Consider the following 25,934-nt stretch of genomic DNA (forward strand, 5'->3'; position numbering starts at 1 on the left):
GTAACCTGTCACACTAATCTGCTCTGCGTACATTATTGATTCAAGATGTCTGCGGCCGCTGTTAGACAATACTGTGTTCTTTCACCTTGCTTTTATCAAACGGTGGCCACATAACACTGAGAAGAGACTGAGAGCAGAGTCTTGTGTTTGTTGTGTAACACTGTCTGTGTTATGCATGATGTACCCAGACAGTGTGTTGTCTGGATGTCTCTGGATGTGTGTTTGCGTGACCTCTCTCCTCCCGCTACTGAAATGCAGCGGTCTGTCTTGGCAGCTCACCTCCAGCCGTGTCTGCCTCCCTCCAGCGAAATCAAATATCTCTTTAGTCGAGCTGCTTATTGAATTAGGCCTTCAAAACACAGGTGTAGTGCCAGCGGAACAGACAACATGGGCCTTTAGACCACCTCAGGCTGCCTGCTTATACTATTAAAGGCCTCTGTGTTGGTCTTGATTTGATTTACCAAGGGCGGTCAACTCGGCAATCGATTTTGCATCGAGTTACAGTGGATTTCCTCTTTGTGGGCTAATGCAACCTCTCTCTGCACACTGACGCCAGAGGAGAGCTCAGCAGATGTTATATATGTAACCTGGGCAGTTTCCAAGGAAAGGAAGTTTTGTGTTCTTTATAAAAAATAGTTGTGTTGGGAGGAAAAATAGTTTTTTCTTTGGTTTTATTGTTGTGAATGTCCCAGAGTGTTATTATTGTACCGCTCAACAAGGTGATACAAAAAAATGTCTCACTTTCTTTTGCTTCTTCCAGTGAGAATATTGCGACTGTTGTGATTTTAGTGCTATATAAATAAGCTTTATTGTTAGGCTATTATAAGGTATATTTTTGCTTTGTCAATGACAAGATGACAGCTAATTAAATACTTGTTTATTGTTAAATGCAGAACACAGAAGGGCAATGAGGCACAGCGTTTTTTTCAGCTGAGAGCTTTGGTTGCATCTGGTTGCTATGATACGGAATATCAAAATGTCGGCAACAAGTAGAGTACTCTCTCGTATGTAAGGAGAGAGGACATTGTTGTTGTTCAGCACTTGTAGCCTACATGTAGGATGTGACAGTTGTGGTATTTGTCCCGCCCCTCCTCCATTGTGATTGGATGGCTGAGTAAAAAGTGACAGTGACGAGCGCAGCGTTTCACCCAAAGTCGAACATTTTTCAACTCTTGGCGACCAGAAAAAAAACACCAAACGTGCAGCGCTCAGTGCGCACGTTTGCTCGCCGCCTCGTCACGCTGCTGCCGTCAGTAGCAGAGTGTAAAGACGCGGCGCTCCCATCGCAAAGAATTAAAAAAAAAAAAAAACGTGCACATGGCGGTTGTGGCGGTTGCTTGCCATCCCCTGCAGCTGGCTTGTCAATAACGCAGTATTGCAATATTGATGTTATTGCGACAGCTTTAATACATGGATATACTTTTAAGTCAAACTGTAATTTATATTTTATTGGATTAGCTTTCCACATACCTCCTGGCCACTGCACAGCAGTAACCCCTGAGGTACAAGTCCTCCTGGTTGGCTTGTAAACACTCAAGCATCCAACATGAATACACACATGGTCTTTATCACTTTCCTTTTTATTATGAAGTCTTTAAATATAGATCTAATACACCTGGGAGAATGTGCTGGGAATAAAAAGCAGTGTAAAACACACACAGAGACCCACAGGCAGAGCTAATGTATACAAAGTAAATGACCCGCAGTCCGTCAGAGGCAGCCAACTGAACACAAAACATTTTTCTTTATTAAGGTGACAAGCCGCTGTTGGTTCACAGTGCACTCGGACTCATTTGTCACAGTGATTTCTAGGCATTAAAAGCACAGATGTTTGGCTGCGCTGCTGCCGAGCCTTTAGCTAATTGCAGAAATCGGACTGCAGTCACTCGTCCCAATGAGCTGCTCCTTTGTGCTCCGGTTCTTCAACGTTGTTTGGAGGCTAAATAGTGATTCAGTGTGATTCTATGTAGAACTTTAAATGGTTGTTTACTTCTGCGTAAGGATTCTCCTATTTAATCCAAAGTGTCGTCAGTGGTTTCGAATGACACATTACCACAAAGTTAAAGCGTGTTATATGCATCCATAGCAACCAGAATGTAATGTAATGCCTTTTCTAAGTAGAAAAGAGTTTGGCCAGCATTCAACACATGCTTCATCCCCTGCAGGCTTGTAACTTTGAATAAGCTCCCGTTTCTCTAAATGTTCCTTAAATTATTACAGTAGGCTTGCATCAAGTCACGTCTGCTGCCAAGTGCTCACAGATGGATCCGCACTAAAACAAGTCTGAAGTGTTTGGTCACAAGTCAAGTCCCAGTCAGTTTCAATCTAGGTCATTCTAAAAAAAAGAAATCATGCCCAGATAATATCAACTTATACGTCATGCATTGGATTGAAGCACGATTGAGAACTGTGAAAATGTTGAACAATGAATAGCTTGTAAGACACAAAATGACCACTATGTTACTTAGTTGTTTTTAGGGCTGTCAATCGATACAAATATTTTACTTTAATTAATCGCATTATTGTCCATAGTTAACTGCAATTAATCACAAATCAATCACACATTTTATATCTGTTCAAAATGTACCTTAAAGGGAGATTTGTCAAGTATTTAATACTCTTATCAACATGGGAGTGGGAAAATATGCTTGTTTTATGCAAATGTATGTATATAGTTATTATTGGAAATGAATTAACAACACAAAACAATGACAAATATTGTCCCCAAAGGGTTTTTAGCATAAAAATATGAACAAAAGGCTTTTATCCAGGAGACTGCTGTTCGTGTCCCGTGCGTCACGTTACAATCAGCTGTTCGTTCGTCATTTTCACTGTACAAACGTAGTGGTAGTTAAGCCCGGCGGTATGTGACAAGTCGGGAGGAGAATTTGATCATTGTAAATGTACTGAATGAATCCTACATACACACTCATAGCCTGTGCTTTGCAACTCGGTGCTGTTTTCCCTGATGCGAGGCCGTGATTAAGAGCAGTTGTGTTTGTCTTTGTGAGCACCTGGTCTCTCTGTGCTGTTCTCATTTCCTCTCTGCTTCCTCACCTCATCAGATGTTTTTGTCCTTTGAGTTTTCCACGCTCCCCCGTTGCCCGGATGGGAAATGAGTTTTAAAGCAGCGAGAATTGAGTTGTTAAAATAAGATATGTGGCAATATCTCAAAAGTTAAGGTTGAAGTTTACTTTCATGACACATGACTTTTTCATAAAGGTATGATTTAGAATTAGACAGATAACTGTGAAGCAACTTTGCTGCTTTGCATCCAATGCCGGCACTGACGAGTAAAGGGTGGTCTACAGGCTGATAGAGGAAGCAGAGGATTTATATGTGTAAAAAGTTACATACAGTCCCTTTAATGACTAAACAGATTTTAAACTCAAAGGCATGTATTTACATCACAAATATCTAACGTGAAGATAAGTATGCTGACCTAGAAATATTTCTTATTCAGTGCATTAATTAGCTTAATTAATGTCCCTGCAGGCATAAGTGGTTATCTTTGAATGATAATGGTGATTATTAGGCAGCTCAATGGCCTCTTGGGTTCTTTTGCTGTTTTAATGATTTTCTTTTTCTCACTTTGATTGCAGAAATCTTTGTTTTTATTTTGACAAAGTGTTAAAGGAGCCTGTAGAGATATATATATATATATATATATATACGCTGCCTTGTAAGTTGCCCTCTGCTGTAACATTGCGATAGTTTTCCTCTATCAGAGTGGATCTGTGCTGCGTGTCAGCGGCCGAGCTGCTGTGTCCTCTGATTAATGACCGTGTCTCTTCTCCTCTGCAGACTGCCGTTCGAGCAAGATGTTGAACAGGGAAACGTGGCCCACTTGGGTGACTGTGACGGTAAGAGGAGTGATTCCCATTCTGTTTGTGTGTTTGTGTGTGTGTGTGTTTACCCACAAGTGTTAAAGCTAATAGCTCTCTTGTCTCTTTGCTAAGATCCTTACATAACTCGGTGTATCTTCGGGGTAAACAACAATTCAGTAAAAGGAGAGGAAGAGCCTGGTAGTTTCAGTTTACACAGAGGGAATCCGTAAATAAACACAGAGACAAGTCCCAATCCACCTCAGTGCTCTGTAGTTTCTCACTTCTCCCTAGAGTAACCACCAACATCCGACTCAAAGACAGTCGGCTGGTCTCGTTTTGTCGAGCCGGCAAGAAAATCCCTGTGTATGTTTTACGGCTAACTTTGTTCTCCTCACTGTTTACTCTGTCCGTACTTGTATACTATCTTTGCTTTGGTCTGGTAGGTTTTGTTGCATATATACATGTGGTTAATTATATTCCACTCCAGTTTGAATTTCCCTTGATGTTTCCCTTTTTTTCTTACTCTCTCTCTCTCCATATCATTATGAAAATAGAAGTGGTACACAGCAAAGCGAAATCTCTATTCTAGATACACAGAGGTTTTGGATACTCCCACGACGCCCCCTCTCTTTGATCTGAGCGCTAATTCCAATGCGCGCAAATTAATCCTTTGCTTCTGAAAGTTCCCCGAGTTCATGTGCCCCGTGCTCCCTGAGAAAAAGAACAGATAAATATTGCATAATCAGAACCCGCGAACAACTCTAATCCCGTTTCAGATGGGCGATCTGTTTGATGCTGCTCTCTCACTTCAGGTCCTCTGACCACCAAAACCACAGGGGGGGCGGCGGCGGCCTCTGGATCCGATGGCTTGATGCTCCCTTAATGCATGGTGAAGTTGAGATAGTTATTAGTCTTCATTGAGCACATGTGTAGCTCTTATAGAACATGTGGGGGGGACATTATTCAAGCTGTTGGTCCTGCTCCAAAACAGAAACCCATGATCTTCCAAAGGGGTTGTTATATTTAAAACAGATCATGTTGTGCGTGTATTCTGCTTTTGATTCCTGCAAGGTTGTAAAATAACATGAACTGGAAGAAAAATATTTTTTCTCTACACTATTAAACTTCACTCCAGCAAATACGGTACATAGTGTTGTGCAGGAAGCTTGTAATTAAAAATACAACTTCTATGATCATTACTCTACTTCTCTACTACACCAGCGGGTGAGAGATGAACATAATTACTCTTGCTCAGTGCTAATGGAGTGTTTTACAAGCTCTAGTATTGGATCCTCGTCCTGTACTTGTTATGTCTTGACCTCTGGTGCAAGGTCTCGGGGTCAGAGAAAGTAATGACACCGCTATTAAAGAACAACTTTCCACTCACTGCACACTGTAGATCATCACAGCACTTTTTTTATGACTCAGCGCCGGCGACAGCCATTATGTTTTCAGGTTGTCCGTCCGTCCGTCCCATTCTCGTGGACGGGATATCTAAGGAACGCCTGGAGGGAATTTCTTCAAATTTGGCACAAATGTCCACTTGGACTTGAGGATGATTTGATTTTGGTGGTCAAAAGTCACTGTGACCTTACGTCCGTCCCATTCTTGTGAAAGCCATGGCCCTTTCCCAATGTCCACACTCACGGATTCACGGACTTTGAGGCGTGTTCCTGTAAAGTCTGTGAGGGTTTAGGTTCTGTCCCACTGTCAGATCATCAAGTCCTTGAGGGCTCTCTTGCAGACATTTTGAGCACTTTATGAACACTTTCCTTAAGTCCACAGTTACGTCTGAAATTCTATACTAACATGTTATTTAGTACGCTAAAACAGTATGTGAGATATTTTAGTATGTCCGAAACCAATAGTGCGTGAATTGCATACTATTTCTGGTCAAATATTACAGTATGCAATTCTGGACACTACGGCGGCAAAACTATCCCACAATGCAATGCGGTAGTGACGACAACGTTCATAATGGATGATGACGGACAGCTCTGTAACATCAATAAAGCTTCAATTTAACTGTAGGTATAAGATTTCACTTTGCGAGGTGTAATATGTATTTTAAATTAATTTAGACTTTGATTCTCACAAACCATCATTTTGGTCACATGACTTTAGCACAGGTTACCATGGTTACACGTCTCCAACCGGCAAGGAGGCTCTCAATAGGTGTTCTCATAGAACACCTATTGGGTATGTAGTGCATAGTATGCAATTTCGGATGAAGCACACATTTCTGCAGACTTTGGCTGAAGGAATTACCCACAATTCATAGCTTTGTGACGTTAAACACAAGGTTAACAGGGTAAACCCTGGATAAGTTTTTTTTTAAAAGTATACAAAGAGGACGACACATATTTAGTCTGGCATTTTAAATGAAACAGAAACATTAACATTAAGGATTTAAGATGGAACATAAAAACACTAATGAAGCATTAGACTGTATTACACACCTGCTTTATTCATTACCCAGTTCTTTTAATTTTGCTTAGTAATGCTGTTTTTGACAATTACCTCTCGTCTCATAGCCTGGAACGCGTTCAAACCAGGCAGTAAAAAACATAAAATAAAAACCCACAATTGGCATCATCAAGGTAACGTGATATGTCCCCGCCGAGTGCTGTCCAATTCATATTTAGACCATTTGAAGCCGTTGCAGCCTCTCACACTCAACCATTTACCAGGTGATGTCAGTTAAAGGGTTCAGGGTTTAAGGCCTTAGGGGGGACATTGGGATTGGGCCGATATCTCAGGAACACCTGGAGGGAATTGTATTACATCTGGCATAAACGTTCACTTGGATGAGGCGGTAGTTCTGGTTTCTGAATGAGCTATAAGTCTACCGCTCTTAAAGAAGTGCTACAGCGATTTAATGTTTCATTTCCGCAAAGTTGGGGGAGAGATAAAGAAAGTGGTCAAATCAAAGCCGAGACATCCTGACTTTAAATCCTTAGCCAATATGAGTACTTGGTCCCCTAACATGCTCTCTCATTCTCACTCTCATTTCCTGCATTTTCATGCCTTGCTGCATGCACCTGCAATCTTGTGTCAGGTGGAATATGAAACTGAGCGTTGTGGCACTTATTGTGGATGACTTCTCTCTAATATAAATTCACAACATAGCATGCCAATTTGAATGTCTTATATTCAAACAACTATTTCAGGTCATTGTGAGTCATTCATATATCCCTCAGCTCTCTTGAATCCTTTATGTCACTAAACAAAAGATCACAAAATTCCAATTCAAAGAACATGAAAACAAAACAAATTGATGCTCATTTTGTATTCCCCCGAGATCACACAATGGACAAATCCAATTTCCTTCTCCCAGAGCACTATACAGACACATTTCTACATGAAGAAGCAGTATAACAGCTGTTATTTGAGCACAAATTATTGTTTTCTTAAATTATATCACCAAAAAAACAATAGTTTTTCAGTTTACGGTAAGATAATAAGCAACTTTGGTTTACTCCAGATCAGGGCTGTCAAAGTCAAACACCACTAATTTCCTTAACGCATTAATGTAACTTGCGTTTTTTAAGTTGTAGTGGACTCAGCTACAGCAACTTTTAAAGCTAGAGTGAAGATACTGGCATCATATGAAACTAAGAAACCTAAAGAATCCATCGGTACCAACCATGTCATGTTAGCTTGTCACAAAGGAGGTTAAATAACGCTCCAAACTTGGCAAGGAAAAACTGGCATGGCCATTTTCAAAGGGGTCCCTTGACCTCTGACCTCAAGATATGTGAATGAAAATGGGTGCTATGGGTACCCACGAGTCTCCCCTTTACAGACATGCCCACTTTATGATAATCACATGCAGTTTGGGGCAAGTCATAGTCAGTTTGCAGTTTGCCATGTTATGATTTGAGCATATATTTTATGCTAACTGCAGTACCTGTGAGGGTTTATGGACAATATCTGTCATTGTTTTGTGTTGTTAGTTGATTTCCAATAATAAATATATACAGACATTTGCATAAAGCAGCATATTTGCCCACTCCCATGTTGATGAGAGTATTAAATATTTGACAAATCTCCCTTTAAGGTACATTTTGAACAGATAAAAAATGTGGGATTAATTTCCGATTAATCACAATTAAATATTTTAGTCGACCGTCAGCCCTGCTCCAGACCTGTTCTCCTTGTCATATTTAACCTTGTGAAACACCAGCTAGCTAGCTTGCTAATTCCGTCATGCTTTAATGATACACTGGTAACAGCCGAACAGCGGGCTGGTGGCCCACGGCAGCGCTCAGTCTAACGGGCGCTCCGCCTCACTTCCCGCCACTCCGCAGGAGAAGCTACCCGCAATCTGCGACCACACTTTATGGCCCCTCTGACGTGTGTTGTCACCATAACAACAATCGCCATTTTCTTTTGTACTAGACAAATGATCAAGGAAAACAGTTCAATGTCCGTTCTACTCTGTTTCTAGAGCCCAAAAAACACAGTATCCTACATTTCCCATGATGCAACTTGATGGTAGATGTGACAAAGCTTCTTCCAGAGCAACAAAAGACATTACAGATCTGTTTAACAAGCTGTGTAGTTTATGCCATGATTTCTAAAACGACTCAAATGTGAAGCAGAACATCACTTTTCAGATTTGTACACATCAAAGAAATCAGTCACACAGAGATGAAAGTGTGCAGTGGCCCGATGGTTGCTCCTCTCGGACCGGTGTCAGTTAGAGATGTACCGTTCGGCTCCCTGGACCGGCCTATGACGAATTTCTGAGCTCTGAGTCACGTGTGCTCCTGCGTCTGATCCGGCCATGAAATATGTCCGAGCTGGACTCTGTTGACGGAGGTGATCTCTGTTGTGGCTGCAGAGAGATCTGCTGGTGTTGGCAAGACAGGAATGTGAGGCAGCATCTATGTGACGGCTGCCACCAACACTTACACAGCACTCTGTCTCAGATGGCGTGATGAACTCGGTGCCGCGGCCTATCTTTTCATCATATCTCTTTTTTTATTTGACACTTTCATTGCCCCTGATATGGATGCTTTCCTCAGTGTTTCTTGCTCCTAGTTAACGCTGACTTCATCTTTCTTTGTCTTGCCGTTAGACAAAGATTCTTCCAGCCATCTGCGAACGCAATATTCAGTTAGAGGAAGACAGAGAGGCGCAGCTTGAGCTTGTTATGACAAACTGTCACTGACACCGTTAAGACTTTGAAAACTGCCTCTCTGTATGCGACTGTCAGCATCTTTCTCTGTGCTTCGCCTCATTCTTCACGTACGCAGGACACATACTGTACATCTGTGTACCTACAAACACACACACACAGATGCTCACACACGCCGACACAAACTCTTCAGGGACCTGGACTGTTGGAGTACGGACAGAAGGCTTTTTGGTTGCTGAATATTTCATATCTCTATATTGGACTCAGTCCACATGTGTGTATGTTGACCCAGCAGATGGGAGGTGAGATTTGGTGTGGCCTATCTGTCTCTCTTTGGGGAAATTCAGCGATCTCATTTTCACCCCCCCTTTGCTTACTTCATTCCTCCGGGAGGAGTCTCTTTCTGCAGCTGCATGTCAGACTAAATTTTCCCTCTCTGGCCTCAAGTCACGATCAAAGCTCACACAATCTTCAACAGTCAGGAATCTAAAAAACAGCTTTTTTTAATCATGATTTTTAATCAAGATTGTGGTTAGGCATGAGGTAACAGGTAAGGTTAAAGGGCCACTTCAACTGGTGGTTCCCAACCTGAGGGTCAGGTAACTCAGTGGGTCGCAAGATAAATCTGAGGGGGTCACAAGACTATTTATTAGGGTTGTCAATCGATTAGAATATTAATATCGCAATTAATGATTGCCCATAGATATTCGTGATTAATTGCGAATTGATCACACACGTTTTTTATCTGTTCAAAATGTACATTAAAGGGAGATTTGTCAAGTATTTAATACTCTTATCAACATGGGAGTGGGCAAATATGCTGCTTTATGCAAATGTATGTATATATTTATTATTGGAAATCAATTAACAACACAAAACAATGACAAATATTGTCCAGAAACCCTCACAGGTACTCCATTTAGCATTACAAATATGCTCAAATCATAACATGGCAAACTGCAGCCCAACAGGCAACAACAGCTGTCAGTGTGTCAGTGTGCTGACTTGACTATGACTTGCCCCAAACTGCATGTGATTTTCATAAAGTGTGCATGTCTGTAAAGGGGAGACTCGTGGGTACCCATAGAACCCATTTTCATTCACATATCTTGAGGTCAGAGGTCAAGGGACCCCTTTGAAAATGATTGTAAATGGCCATGCCAGTTTTTTTAAAGCGTTATTTAGCATTCTGCCCAACAAGCTAGTGTGACATGGTTGGTACCAATGGTAAATGGTACCAATTTCTTGGGTTTTCTAGTTTCATATGATACCAGTATCTTCACTCTAGCTTAAAGACCGAGCCCACTACAATCTCTGAAAGACAGAATAGCGGCTATTAAGAGGTTAGTAGTTCATATAATAAAAGAGCGATGCTTGACGTCTGTGTATTGATATAATTAATAGTGCGAGACTATGCTGTATTGATTTTTTCTTCCACCCCTACTTCTAGGCTTATCTAGCCATGATAGCATTTTGTTTTATTTGCCCTGGTTTTGAGGGATGGTTTCTTCAGTATAAAGTAGTTCCAGTAAAACATTTTTGACAATGGCTCTACGACTGAAATAAATTGATTTTTTTTTAATGTCTGAGTCTCTTCAGAAATCTCAGAGACACTGTGTCTGTAAACCTGGCCAAATAAAACCTAAGTGAGGAAGAAGTTGTCAGTAATTTGGATGAACTGGCCCTTTAAGGTTGAGGCTAGGCTGGTTATATTATCATTTTTTAAAAAGAGGAAATTATGGTTTTGGCTTTGCAGCTTGTCTGGAGTCATTTATTGTGTCATAGTCTTTGCTCCTCTGCTGCTCTACAGCCTCTCCTCTTCCCTCATGTTTCATCCCTCTCTCCAGTCCCAGTCAGTGCTACACTGACTTCAGAGCAGCCTTGTCGTCAGACCTCAAAGGGAGATGGATGGACGGCCTTACTTAGAGCCCAGCTAACTGCCTCCCCTTTCTCCTCAGCCAGAGAGAAACGGCCGCTGGAAGGAGAATCGATTTCCATCTCTCCTCTGGCTGATGGCAGTCGAATAGATATCAAGGGTGATTCTGCGAGGGGGAAAGGAATGGGGCTGAGAAGAGCGAGGATGGGGAGATGAGACCGGGTAAATCAGATCAAGGAGTACAGAGCAGAGCGAAAAAAAGAGATTGAGAGATCATAGGAAGAAGGCAAACTTTGAGGATGGAAGGGGTGAAACGGTTCAGAGGATCAGAAGTGCAAAGTCACGAGGGTGAATAAGAAAAGAAAGGGAAGAGAGTGAGGTCAGAGGAGGACAGAGAGGCGAGGTTGTGGTAATCACATAGGAAGGTGAGGGTGGATGAAAGCTCTGAGAGAGGTGGGAGGTGCAGGGAAGTGAGAGGAGAGGCGGTTTTCATGGGCGCATGGCCGAGCCGCTGTGACAAATAGACTGAGAGCGCCACCGGCGTCTCCTGTGTCACAGCGCTGTCGCCGGGCTCCTCAGTGGGCTCGAGGCCAGGCTGTTATTCTGTCAAGGTGACGTGAACTGCCCGCCTCTTAATCTGCTCTTTTCCTGTATCACTGAGCTGCTGCCCTTCGCCTCACTTCACACTACTATCTGCTTATTTATCTTTGTATCATTCAGTTCTTCTTAATTTATCTTAAAAAGTCGATGATGAGAAAGTCGTTGGTAGAAAAAAAAAAAAATTCTGCAATGTCAAAGTGGCACATCAGTTAAAGGAGCAGTGTGTAGGATTTAGTGACATCTAGTGGTGAAGATGCAGATAGGGATGTGACGGTTAATAAACACTGGTGTTACTGATAACACTGTATGTTCAATATGTTTAGAGCGCTTACTTTGATCTTTAACGTCGGATGGCTGTGTCTGGCCTCTCCGGTCCAGCTTTCTCTGCGGGACCGCATGTTTCCACCTGGGCCTGCTACACCGCGCACAACAGCTGTGACCGCTCCATCCTCCGTACAGCGATGGCCTCATTAACGTTACGTTTAAATCTGAAATATTGCCAATTCCCTTTGACACCAAATCCTCTGCCATCGTCTTGTCTGTCAACTCTCTCTCGTCCCGTGTGTGAAATCTGACTCCTGCTACTCTGAGCTGAGACTCCGTACGGAGCAGACACTTTCACTTTCAGTTTGTAGCGTCCGTCGTCCGCTGATACGCAAAAATTAACTAAACAGATTTTATTTCTATAAAAAAAAAAAAGAAAGCAAAACAAGTTCTGATGTCGGACTCTGCCGGACCGTTTTGTGTCAAATTATTGATTTCTTAAGTAAGTAGCCGTGTAATAAGCGGGATAATGTACAGCTAGCGGGTCATTGTTGTGAAATAACAATGCAATAATGTTGTCTACATGACGCATCGCCCTGTCGGGGTTTATTTCACAACAGTGACCCGCTAGCTGTACATTATCCCTTACCGTACATAAACGGCTCATTCTAAGATAACAAAAACAAAACAACTCTTATTATCAGGGGATGATACACTAAAGAAAGCAAAATTATCAATATTATATTCCATTTCTGCCAATAAAGCCCCCTAATTTATACACACTGTTCCTTTAAGAGCGCTGAATAAACATGTGTGGTCTGCAGTGTACATGTGATTTGGGATTCTAAAGAAAACATACTTATTATTCTTATATTCCAGTTCTGCCGATAGATCCCCCAAATTGTTACACACTGGCCCTTTAATTTATGGGAAACTACATGAGGAAGTGGAGCATAGCTATGGGTATTGCCTTGTGGTTATGCTTGGCTCTCTCTGCCTTTATTAGAAAAACAAAGATCACCCCCCCCCCCAAACACACACACACACACACACACACATCAAATATTAGTATGTAGAGACATGCCGTTCCTCTAAACCCGCTCTGATCAAAGCAGAGTTTGGAAGCACTACGTCTAATTGAGACGATGTGTTGTGGGAGGGACACTCTGATGAAAGAGATGAGGTCAGAGAAATAACTGGCTTCAATTATGTGTGTGCGTGCGTGCGTGTGTGCGTGTGTGTGTGTGTGTGTGTGTGTGTGTGTGTGTGTGTGTGTGTGTGTGTGTGTGTGTGTGTGTGTGTGTGTGTGTGTGTGTGTGTGTGTGTGTGTAGGGGTCTATTAGCCTATGGGCTCTACTTTCTCTCAGCCACTAAGCTAACTTCGTTGTTGTTCAGTAATTATTTTTTGTAGGTCCAAACAAACAGGCTAGCACCGAAGGGGGCGAAGTGACGCAGCCGTTGTGGCATGAAACTGCATTTCCACCTGCTAAGAACACATTTTATTGCAAACACATGCACAAAGAGCAATTCTCAAGGCCCTTAGTATCCGAGGCGCATACACAGAAAATCCCAAAACGTTCCAGTATCTCGAGTTTCACCTCTTTAACTTTGACATCTTTCAAACACACATCAAAAGACAATCAGCCTAGGGGAAGCCTTTATGACCACGGTCATTAAATACCAACCACTCCTAAATACCATCTCAGAGCTGGTTATAGATGCACACTACTTGTTTTCATATTTGGCAGCCTGGGACACACTCACAGGTTGGTCATTAGAGGGTTTCAACAACGTGGGATGCCCAAAAAGGGGCTAAATGGCTTGCTAAGTACTGTGCTGTCTCTGCTATCATTGGCAGAGACGCTGCTACTTATATCCCTGAGAACTGAGTACTATGTTTTCTGTCGTGAAGGTCTATGTCACTGGTCCATGATTTTGTGAATGCATTCCACGGCACCTTTAGTATTTGTGTCCTTGTATCGTTCTTTGTTATGCGGACATAAATACGTTGTTTAAATGTGTGTGTATGTAGGTCTGTTAGCCTATGGGCTCTACTTTCTCTCAGGTGCTAAGCAAGCTAACTTCATTGTTGTTCAGTAATTAATTTTATAGGTCTAAATGAACGCTCTAACGCCGAGGGGGTGAAGTGACGCAGCCGTTGTGGCATGAAACTGCTTTTCCACCTGCTAAGATCACATTTTATTGCAAACACATGCACAAAGAGCAATTTCAAGGCTTTAGTACCGAGGTGCATACACAGAAAATCCCAAAACGTTCATGCATTTTGAGTTTCACCTCTTTAACTTTGACATCTTTCAAACACACATCTTTTGACAGTGTTTCAATGCGTTTTGGATGAACTGTAAGTCTAAGTCCTTCCCTTTTCACTTGATTAAACACATGTAGCCATCATACAGCAGCTTAAATAATATGTTTGTTCCATCTGTAGTCTGTAGTTTGAGCGATGTGATGTAATGCCCATATTTACTCACTCAGGCCAAGCCGTGTAGGTAGTACATTCATCAGTTATTACATTTTCTGACACAGCACTGTTATCTAAAAACTAAAATACACAAACATCTCAAATTTTCTGCACACACAGACTCCATGTTTATACTCTTCAGTGAGATTATTACCTCCGCCAAGGCTGAAGGCCTAGGAAGGAGGTTATGTTTTTACCAGCCCTATTTATTAGGGTTGTCAATCGATTAGAATATGAATAGCGCAATTGATCGCATGATTGCCCATAGATATTCGTGATTAATCGCAAATTGATCACACACTTTTTTTGTCTGTTCAAAATGTACCTTAAAGGGAGATTTGTCAAGTATTTAATACTCTTATCAACATAGGAGTCGGCAAATATGCTGCTTTATGCAAAATTATGTATATATTTATTATTGGAAATCGATTAACAACACAAAACAGTGACAAATATTGTCCTTTTTTGAATGATGGATACAGACGTCGGCTGTAGTCCTTGCGGTGTTTTTGAGTGCAACGTTTTGGCCAAGACAAAGGCGACATGAGGCGACGCAACAGGTGGCCTTTCATCGCCGGTAGTTCTTTGATGTCGGTTTGCTGCGTCTGGGCCTTATATTCTTCAAAAAGGGACATAATCTGCCATTGGAGGCATATCAAGAACACCAAATAAACATATTTGATCTGCAGTGTACATGTGGTTTGGGATTTCTGCACCTCCTGAAGGTCATTAGGAAACTATCAGACCTGACGTGATTAGTGAAGCTCGCCCTGACTCCATGTGCTGATATTGTATTCCTCCCACTAATAAACTATTCATTTCTGCTTCAGCCTTTTTTTTTTTTTTTTCGGCGGTGCCAGGGCTGCAATATCGCCTCTGGTCTCTAAAATTGCAAATAAAGTAGTCACACCCACTTTGAGCTAGCAATTCTGCTTGCAGAGAAAATAGAGCCATTAATGTATGTGTGTGTGTGAGCAGTTGTTTGCCCTCTAAATTAGTGGTCTCTTCACAGCGGACAACTCAGCCAGCGTGACAAACCGCAGCTGGATTTATGCTGGATTCAGTTTTAATGATGTTTGAGCAGAACATACCCTGCTGACACCTAACTAACTCTCAACTGCTCTGGTGTGTGTTTGTGAGGTTTGGATGTGTGAACACGCATGTGACAGGTAATATAAACCACTTCTGTAAACAGCGCAATGAGTCAGATTTGGTTCAGGCGTCGGCAGACGGTATAGGATGTCGGATCCACTTACGGCAGGTAATCGCCGACGTGTCGATTGGCTGGCTCTCGGTTTTTCCAGGTCGTGACCCCTTGCTGACAGGCAGATCGGTTACAGCGTAAACGTGGGATAAATGGTCTGTCAAACCTCCAACTTCTCTTTTTTAATTCGCCACTAGGGTCTCTTAACTCTAAAGGAAAGAGATTCTTACATCCAAATCATTTTGTTGGCACCTTGAAGCAGCGCCTGAATCTCCCAGCAGCAATGAGATAAACACTCCTTCGTTTTATTTTGCTGTTTGCAGGCCTTTTGGGAGAGCGAGTCAAATTGTGTTTGCACAGACAGCTCATCAGCTAAAGTCAACTCTGTTAAACCAGCCATCGAATAGGAGTAGGAGGAGGCGTGTGTGTGTGTGGAGGTGTTGCTACGTCCTGCTTCATCACGTTCCCTCGTTGTTCCAACTCAACACTTTCCTCAAATCTCTGGTTCCTCCACGTTGATAAGGCTTTCCAGACGCTCGCCAGCACACACAAACGTTTCACACTCGCACGAACACATTCGCCACCCGTTTCGCTGTGAACTCACTCCGCCGTAATGACACAGCTAGTGTTGCCGCAGTGTAGCTACAGATGGAAGCAATTATGGTGCTGTGAAAATATTTCCTGAAGAAAGGCAGTGTTTTGACTGGTGGAACAGCGGGATGCAATCACTCCGTAATTGAGGTCCGCTGAAACATCAATGAGGCGAATGGCGGTATGGAGATTCCTTGTTGTGGCGTCATGTTAGAGGGGATGACGATCACCGCAGAGCCAGGACCGGCTCTGTCTTTTCTCCCTCGTGGTTGTGCAGGGAAAATTTGTTGGCAAATTTACGACTGTTGTCTCATCTAGTTCCATCCTAATTGCTGCGGTTTGGAACGGGGCCTGAGTTGAGGCTTAGGAAGGGGGGGACCCATAAAGCCGACACAGTTCTTTGTATTTACATGGCAGCTAGTTAAAGTAGGGTCTTAAGTCTGCTGATGATAAATGAGCTGCCCTGTAGCTTGAACCCCAGCAGAGACAAAGAGACAGACGGGAAACGAGAAAGAAAAGAGAGGAAGCATTCGCCACAGTAGTTCATTTTTTTTGTTTGATGTGGTCTCCTCTTTCAGACGGAGAGAGGGCTCTGTAACCTTGACGCCACAGTCGTCCTTCCTCCTCTCCTAATTCCCTCTGCTGTCACTCCTGTAAGTCAGACACCAGTGGCAAAGAGAGAGGGAGAGGGAGAATAGACGAGTAGAGATAGAGGAAGTGTGGTGTGAAGCTGTGCATCCCCAGATGCCAGACTGAGCTCTAACTCACGCATCTCTCCCACCCCGAGGAGCTACTGAGAGGCTTGAAGAACAGAGCTGATCCCTTCAGTGAATACTGAGGCTGGGCTGATGAAATATGAGGACCCATGCGCCTTATAACAATTGACGTGTGTGTGTACTTGGGCATTGCAGAGGAAAAAAAGAGGAAGTGAAATACTGTATGTGCGGTTTCCAGTGTAGAGATGTTTTCTTAGCGAGCTCTAAGAAGTTAAGAATAGCAGCCTGTGGAAGGCTCGGCGAGGTGCGAGGACTCCTGAAGGGCTTCGGCTCTTTCATCTAACTTCCTCCTCTGAGTCCTCCCTCTGCTCCTCACATCTCCTTCTCCACAGCGGGAGGCTCAGAAAGAGCCTTGACAAACACAAACTGACCCCTCGGTGAGCCACGGGTCCTCGTTGATAGATGCCATCTTTCAACAGGTTGAAGTGAATATTTGGGTGGTGAGGGGTTGAACACATATAGCCTGCAGTCACTCTAAGACTTTTTGTTTATTTTCCAGAGTTTCACCAAAAAATAAACCAAATTTTAAGAGAAGCACGTCAGTGTAAAACCACCTTCACCCTGATTTTATGTTCCCACACGTCCAAAAATGGTTCCATGCTGCAAGAGGCCACTGATCACTGCGAGGACCCGCAGCCAATCAGTAATCAGATCCTGTGACTCCTGCAACATGTTGACCTCTGTTACAAAGAATTTCTTCACGCCTGAAAAACATGAATACGCCTCCCGGCCGCAGAAAAATGTAATTATTGCAGCGAGTTGCACTTCACCGCTGCCTATAGTGTGAATTCAGAGTTATACTTTATAATAACGCATGCAGGGCTTATAATGGAATATATCCCAAAAGCATGGCGCACTGTTAAAGCTGAAGAGGGCGAGATTGGAGCAAATATGATTTATAAAAAAAGTTATTTTTATAAAACGGTTGCTTTATTGTGACAGTAGAACATGAAACAGGTAACCTGACAAAAATAATGTGCCTCTGTGTCCTCCGGTATTCCTAACGGCATCTGCAAGATTTCACAGACCGGAGGAAACAAGCAGTAAGAGCTAATCTGAGGCCCGCTGTCCAGCTGCCGTCTATGAGAGCCGGCTGTCAATCACTCGCGAACTCCGACCAAACGGTCAAACTAGGCAGCGCTGATCAAATATGAATCAATATTATGTTACGTAAATGCCTATTTCTCTCCTCAAATGTTTTCAGATTCATCTTGTAGTGCACGGTTTAGCTGTAAAATGAGAAAGTTTGTGACGCAGCAGCCATTGTGAAATCTGGTGAAGGAACGCCAAGTAGGAACGCTCTCTCAATGAAATGACCTGTGATTGGTCAAAGTCTCCCGTCACGGGCTAGATTTTTTAAAGCCTGAAAACAGAGCCATGAGGAGGAGCAGAAGTCTAGTTATCTCTCCGAACTCTTGAATTACAATATGCTGAAAGGTTATAATGGAAGTTTTGCCCAATGATGCCAAAAATATATACTGCCTACTGCCACTTTAAGACCAGTATGTGTGTACATGATTGGATTTATGTGTTTGGTGTGATCCAGATGCCATGTGAGGGCATGTGTATGTTAAAGAGTAACTTCTGTATTTTCCAGCCCTATTTTCAATGTTTTTGTGTCTAAGTGACAATTTCTGATATTGGTCCAGTCGTCAAGTCAAGTCAAGTCAATTTTATTTGAATAGCCCAAAGTTTGCCTCAGGGGGCTTTACAATCTGGTCAGGATACGACACCCTCTGTCCTTTACAGTGCAACCCTCCCTCTCAGTATTGAGGGAGAGCGCTGTAGATGGCAGCTGCTCACAGGCTGCAATATGGTGCTAGTGGGGCAAGCTGGCACCGCCATTTACATCCACTAAAAGTGCTTGTTTTTGCCATGACAGGCTCTGATTGTTATTTTAAGTGTCTGACATTATGGAAAGAGTCTCGCTCAAGGAGATGTCTCGTTCTGAAATCTGGCAAGGTGACAATGACGCTGCTCGCTTTCCCTCGCAGCCCGTTTTTTGCGGCTGTCGTCTGCAGCGTTCTCCCTCAACACCGGACCAATTTAAAAAAAAGTTGTCCCTATTAGTCACTTAGACACAAAAACATGGGAAAATATTTGTCAAGGTTGTTACCCTTTCAAAGTTACCTTTAAGTTACCCTTTAAAAAGCTGGAAAATGACAGATTGGCACATTGAACATTGTGTGAGGGGACCTGGAGCCTTTTTACACACAGCTATACATGAAGAGACACACCACCAGCTGAGGCCACCGGCCACCGGCTCTTCTCACTATCTGCCAGAAACTGGCATTTAAGGAATTTGGCTGAGCCTACACACACCCCAACACACAGAGTCTGATGAAGAATAAGGGCCTCAGGCAGGTCTGTGGCCGGTGCTGAGTAATAGTTGTCGAATAAAGTGCGGGCAGGACCTGGAGGCGCTGTGTAATGCCTCAACAGAAAGTCCTGCAGCGTGACATCCAGAGTACTGTAACTACTCTCCTCGCACACCACTTGGGATTGTTTTTGTGTCTATCATTCAGACAGAAATCGACCATGGTGAGTTCCCCTAACTCCCTGCGTCAAACAACACTTTTCGTCCTTTCTGCAACACATCAATAACACTTTTTTCCCCCCTTTCTCTCTGTCTCAATCTCATTCGCTTTTATGTTCCTCCTCCCTCTGACACTTCCTCTTCCTTTCTTTCTTTGTCACTTCCCTCTTGCCTCTGTTTCTCTTTCCATAGCTCCCTCTCTCTGTCTCTGTCTCTCTCTCTCTCTCTCTCTCTCTCTCTCTCTCTCAGTCCGTCCATCAGCCTCTTCCTATCTCTTTTACACGCCGGTTTGTTGCAGCTCCTCGGTATTGATTACCTTGAACTCTCTTTAGTCCAGGTCAGCTGACATTGGCGCTTGTGATTCTGAGCGATCGTTCAGCTCAGGATGTGTCCTGATGTCCACCTGCGAGGCCTTGTTCCGTGTCGCGGCGGAGACATTTCATTAAAGGCGGCCTGTAAATTAACAGACCGGGGGGGGGAGCGGGTGGCTGAACGAATGGGGCGAGGGTAGTTTCAATCAGCCACCCAGATGGTGTGCCGCCCCGACATGAGGCCTGATGGTTTAATCATTCTGTTAAACCTTCAGAAATTTGTATCAGGAACGGGTCCAACGCTTCAGCGCTGGGGGAGTTAACATAAAAACAAATTGGCGAGTGTTCTCAGCTGGTGGGTGCGTAGTTTAGCACGTAGCTCTGATGTGATATATGGAGGTAGCATGTGAGAAAGATTAAGTTGAAATTGCCTGCTTCATGATTTGGGAATGAGAGATATGAGCCCTCTGGGCAGATAGTTAGACTAATGCTATGCGGACCTGCTCTCCAATTTATTGCCTGTGACATGTTTGTGAATATTTATTATTGCTCTTCACGGTTTGCTTTTGGCTTTGCACCTAAAATGAGAATATCAATTACCAAACGAAAGCGTCGCCAACTCTGTAAGTTATAGTATGTAGAGGAAAAGAATAAAACCTGCATCGTGCTGAGAAAACATTTACGTATAACACACGTGCACTCTCATGCGTTCAAAACTCTCCCGGAAAACAATTTATTTCGCCACAGCGTCCGCCACAGCCCAGTTGCTTTGTTTGGATTGGATGCAGCTGAAACGGCTAACAGACCGGCCCTTGTTAAGCTGCCTCTCACTAAAGGTTGACCAGATTGTGAAAACGAGGTCTCCTGATTTAATTGAATCCACAAATTCAATGAGGAACATTCCTGACAGCAACACGTGTGTATGGGCTGGGAGAAAAAACGTTTATGGGCAGCAAAAAAAAAGTATCTTTTGATTACACGACAGCGGGAGGGAGTCAGCCCCCGCCACCTCTGATGATTTTAACACGCAGCGCTCCCCTAAAGCAACTCGAGACTTACCTCATTTACCCCAAGCAGAGATTTTTCTGTGAGCATGAAAAGGGAGAAAGAAGCCAAGATGAGGGAAGAGTTAAAAATGAAGTAGCTAGAGGTGGAAAAAGAGGAATGTATAGGCAGCAAGAGAGTCGTGCAGGTATGCAATTATGTAGTCATCATTGCAATCCCTGACTCTGAGCCAGCCAAACGCCTGATCTGCCCTCACTAATAGACCCAGCTGAAGACCTGAATCTATTAAGAGCAGGTTTTTTGGTGGAGATTTTATGGAATTTTAATTGCAAACACATGGCTGTCGCGCATAAATGTTTTAACATATTGATCAGTCGGGCACGTCTGACTAGCCCTCAGGAGCTGTGGTTGTTTTCTTTTTTTATGTTTTTTATATTTTTTTAACCGGGGAGTCGTGCAGAACTCGCCATCAGCAGCCGGGCTCTGAAAACGCTGTCAGGGAGGGACAGTAAATGGCTTTACAATCGTCCCGAGAGTAAACACAGTTTACGAGCAAGCGAGGTTCGGTCCGAGTAAGGAGCTCTGCAGAGTTCCAGCTTTTTTTTTTTTAAAGAGCTTCAATAATTCTTTCTCAGTTTCTTTCCATCCTCGCACACACGTCAGTGTTACAGCTGGAACGTGACTGTATGTTTGTGTGTGAAAGAAAGAGAGAAAGTGAGACGCAGTAGTGGAAATAGAGAGCGAGATCGACAGTGTATCTGAAAGAGAAGTAATGGGGATGGTGGGAAAAAAAAGGAGCGAGACAGCAGGGAGGAGGAAGACGTGCTAAAAAACAAGAAACAAAATAGTGCCTGCAGTCTTTCGACGGAGGGAAAGGAGAGGAGGATAATGAGCAAAATCACTGAGCCATGGGTGCAGGCAGTGCACGCAGTCACTTATTAACACACACACATATTCATACATCTATACACACACACACTTATTCACACGTGTGCTTTGCCACGTGCATCCCTGCCGTCACTGCGTGCATAAACACATTAACATGCAGAGAAATGGTGGATGGTGGAGATGAAAGGCCCTCAGATCAGTGGCTGTACGCTGACGGAGTCGTAACCTATCAAGCTCAGAAGTGTGTGCTCGTGGCATCGACAGGTCCGCCGGGATGCTGGGAAGTCTCTTTGTTCTGTTTTGATGTGCTGCGTTTCTAATACATGTATTCCAGCTCTCAAACTGCATAAAAGTTCCCTTGCCTGGCTTTTGATTAAGGAACTTATTGAACTGTAGGAAGCCTCAAATAGTTCCCAAATTCATTCGATAACATCTAAATTACCTCCAGACTATAATCATTGTAGAAAGCGAGCAGGTGAAACAGGCCTCTTGATGCTGTTTTGTATTCCGTTGATATATACATTTATACATTTAATTTATTCCAACATGGGTCTTATTTTGGTAGTTTTGGTCATCACGATCAGTAATAATACGAGTTGGGTTATGCTAGAAATTAACTAGTTTTAGCTGTTCCGAATGGCCAAACTCGATTCTGCATTCTTGCCCTCCGGTAGCGCAGCGTTGCGTTTCGAGAGACAGACCGTCACCTTGGCCGCTCCTCGTTTGCATAAAGTTGAGGTCTAGGCTACTTTGTAGGGGCGTCCAGCGTGACTCGCCGCCTCTGGAAACTCCCGAAAAACGTTTAAACTCACCGTTGTCGATCTAAAATTAAGACAGATTCAGCAACTGCATGGCTTACTTCTCACCTCGATTGTTTCCAGAACAACATTTGCATAGTGCGTAGGGGCAGCCCATCAAGCGTCCAATGCTGAGAACGAAGCGACGTGAACGTCCAAAAACAACCCTGAGAACACGTACTATAAAGATAGAGGAGAATCAATATCATCATCGGGGATGACGGTGCACAGTTTCAGACGGTCTCAAGAAGGAATACATAATGTTGCACTTGTTTGTACGCATGAGAAGTGACAGAAATAGTTGTGTTAAGAATCAAAAAAGAGAGACGTTCAAATCCTGTTTGCTTTCTCACCTCCACACAGCTCGGTTTTGGAAAGTGCATGTGCAAAATAAGGACGTAGTGTTGGGTTTCACAGAACAACTTTAATTGCTGAGTTACTTGCTAATTGAAACATCACTATAAAGAAGTCCAACAAGACAAGGAACACGAGAAGTCAGACAGCTGTACAAGTTTTAATGAAAAACCAGAGAGAGAAGAGAAAACGAAGGCAAACTGTGAATTCATTTCCTATCTGTTGTTGTTCCTTTTTGGTTTAACTTTACTTTTCTTGTCATACTTGTTGTAGTTATGAGCACACACAGTTTTCCTGTGCAATGAGGGATTATGACCTACATGTTGGGTGCACTTAATTTAGGTTTTTATCTCCGAATAAATTGGTTTAGATCATTGGTTCCCAACCTCTTTGGCTTGTGACCCTTCATAGGTAAGCAGTGCATACTCACACCCCCTTGTTACAAGTTGCATATTATTATGAGTTGTACCAGAACAGTTGCACCAAAGAGTATTGTTGCCTTCACATTGTTTGATTTTAAGATTTTTGGGGGAGGCAAAACTCAAATAGTTCCCAAGAAGGAAAAGATCATTTTGGGTAGTAGAAACATGTTTTTCTTAGGGCTGTCAGTCGATTACAATAGTTAATCACAATTAATCGCAAATTAACCTTAAAGGGAGATTTGTCAAGTATTTAATACTATTATCAACATCGGAGTGGGCAAATATGCTGCTTTATGCAAATGTATGTATATATTTATTATTGGAAATCAATTTACGACACATAACAATGACAAATATTGTCCAGAAACCCTCACAGGTACTGCATTTAGCACAAAAAAAATATGCCTTAATCATAACATGGCAAACTGCAGCCCAATAGACAACAACAGCTGTCAGTGTGTCAGTGTGCTGACTTGACTATGACCTGCCCCAAAACCTCATGTGATTATCATAAAGTGGGCATGTCTGTAAAGGGGAGACTCGAGGGTACCCATAGAACCCATTTACATTCACATATCTTGAGGTCAGAGGTCAAGGGACCCCTTTGAAAATGGCCATGACAGTTTTTTCTCGCCAAAATTTAGTTTGGAGCGTTATTTAACTTCCTTTGCTACAAGCTGGTATGACATGGTTGGTACCAATGGATTCTTTAGGTTTTCTAGTTTCATATGATGACAATATCTAGCTAAAAATCTCAAGTTGCGTTTAAGCTTTAAAGAAATTAGTGGCGTTAAAACAAATTCGCTTTAACACATTATTATTGCGTTAACTTTGACAGCCTTAGTTTGTCTTCTTCACATGTTAAATAGCCCGTGACCCCTCAGATCTTTTCTTGCGACACCTTTGAGGGGTCCCGACCCCCAGGTTGAGAACTGCTGGTTTAGATTTACCGGCTTAAACGTCGGCTTGTCTGATCATTTGAACGCTGGTGTTTCTCGCCAGACTTCATCAAAGTAATTGCTGAGATCCGGGAACATCATACTCGATAGCAATGACAGCCAAAACTATGAAAATTAGACCCTAGTTGTAATAAAGCGTGATTACCCTTTGGATGCGTGTTTCTAATCAGCATCACTCACGCTGGGTTAAAAATCACCCTTCATCTGACTCTCTGTCTTTATCTCACGCACACATGTTCACAAGGCCATTGTGGAAAGCGCCGCCAGACGAGCGAGCATGGGCCGGGCAGATACAGCGAGTCTTCTGCCAGTGCTCTAATCAAGGGAAATGTTTAACAACTGGCATGGAGCTAGCAGAGCTTTCCATTAATTTCCCCGACTCACCGGCAGAACGGAGGGAGAAAATGAGAGCGGAAGACATGAGGGAAAATTTAACAAAATCACTCAGATTAACACGAGCACAGCTGTCACATTCGGCGTGTAACGGAAACTTCACTCTGTGGCGCAGATATTAAATTTGATCGTGCAGGAACGACCTTGATTTGAAAGTGTGTGCGCGAGCTAAAGTTTCTTTATTTCTCTTTTGGGGTTTTGAAGCCATTTACTCCCATCATGCCGCCAACCCTGGTGATCAAAGGAGTGGAGAGATATGGAGAGAGGATTAACAGCAAACAAGAGGATGGCGGGAGGGAGGGAAGGACGATACGGGGTGTGAGGGAACACATGACTGCAGGGTGGAGACAAAGAAATGAAATACCATGAAAATAGTTTAACTCTGTGAGAGTTCCTTTGTAGTTTGAATTTGTCAGTTAACTTCTTAAAAAATATTATATTATATATTATAAACAAATATCCTCTCAGTGTTGCCATCTTCTCCAAACGCTCCGCCTCTACTCTTTCCTCTCTCCTCTTCACCTCTTTAATCCTCACTTATGTCCTCCTCTCTTCTCTCTACTCTTTCTTCAGCCGTCTCCTCCTCCTCTCATCCTCTCACCTCTTTTGTTTCAACTCTCCTCCTCTTTTGTCTCATGTCCTTTTCTCCCCTCCCTTTTCCTCAATCCATTTAAAATCCCTCCCCTCCCCTTCCCTTCCCCTCCTTTCCTTTCCTCTCCTATTATTTCCTTCCCTTCCCTCCTCTCCTCTCCTTTCCTCTCCTCTCCTCCCCTTCCCTCCTTTCCTTTCCTTTCTTTTCCTTCCCTCCTCTCCTCTCCTCTCCTTTCTTTTCCTCCTCTTTCCTCCTCTCCTCTCCTCTCCTCCCCTTCCCTCCTTTCCTTTCCTTTCCTTCCCTCTTCTCCTCTCCTTTCTTTTCCTCTCCTCCTCTTTCCTTACTTCCCTCCTCTCCTCTCCTCTCCTCTCCTCTCCTCTCCTCTCCTCTCCTCTCCTCTCCTCTCCTCTCCTCTCCTCCCCTCCCCTTCCCTCCTTTCCTTTCCTTCCCTCCTCTTCTCTCCTTTCCTTTCCTCTCTTCTCCCCTTCCCTCCTCTCTCCCCTCCTTTCTCCTCCTCTCTCCTTGCATCTCCTCTCCTCTCCTCTCCTCTCCTCCTCTCCTCCTCTCTTCTCACCTCTCCTCTCCTCCCATTGTTAGTCTGTAATTGGAGCTGGAAGCCTGGAGACGATCAGCTCAGTGTGCGTCAGGCTGACAGGTCGGCCCGTTGGCTTCTATTAAGCTTTAATAAGTGAGCAGGATTGGAGGAGAGAAGGAGTTGAAAGGAGGGGAGAGTGTGCAGCATGCTGCTGCTCCTACTGTCACCTCTTGATAGGATGCAGGGAAACCTTACTGCTGTCACATAAACACAAACACACTCCTCCGAATCTATCCTTTCCTTTCATCGGCTGTTTCAGCTTGTTGCCACCGGCTAAAGATTTCCGTTGTGCATCCAAGAAAGACAGACAGATGTGGGG

The 25,934-nt window shown here is 43.3% G+C and overlaps 1 protein-coding gene across 2 annotated transcripts in view; it reads left to right on the top strand.

The window, feature by feature from the left end:
- Positions 1-25,934, top strand: part of sema6bb (sema domain, transmembrane domain (TM), and cytoplasmic domain, (semaphorin) 6Bb) — a 190,727-nt gene that overhangs the window by 150,282 nt on the left and 14,511 nt on the right. For both annotated transcript variants that reach the window (XM_074635872.1, XM_074635871.1), the window contains one exon: positions 3,805-3,863. In XM_074635872.1, the coding sequence (XP_074491973.1) occupies positions 3,805-3,863 (59 nt within the window). The remainder of the gene's footprint in view (positions 1-3,804; positions 3,864-25,934) is intronic.

This window comes from Sebastes fasciatus, chromosome 5 (assembly GCF_043250625.1).
Source record: "Sebastes fasciatus isolate fSebFas1 chromosome 5, fSebFas1.pri, whole genome shotgun sequence".
Lineage (NCBI taxonomy): Eukaryota > Metazoa > Chordata > Actinopteri > Perciformes > Sebastidae > Sebastes > Sebastes fasciatus.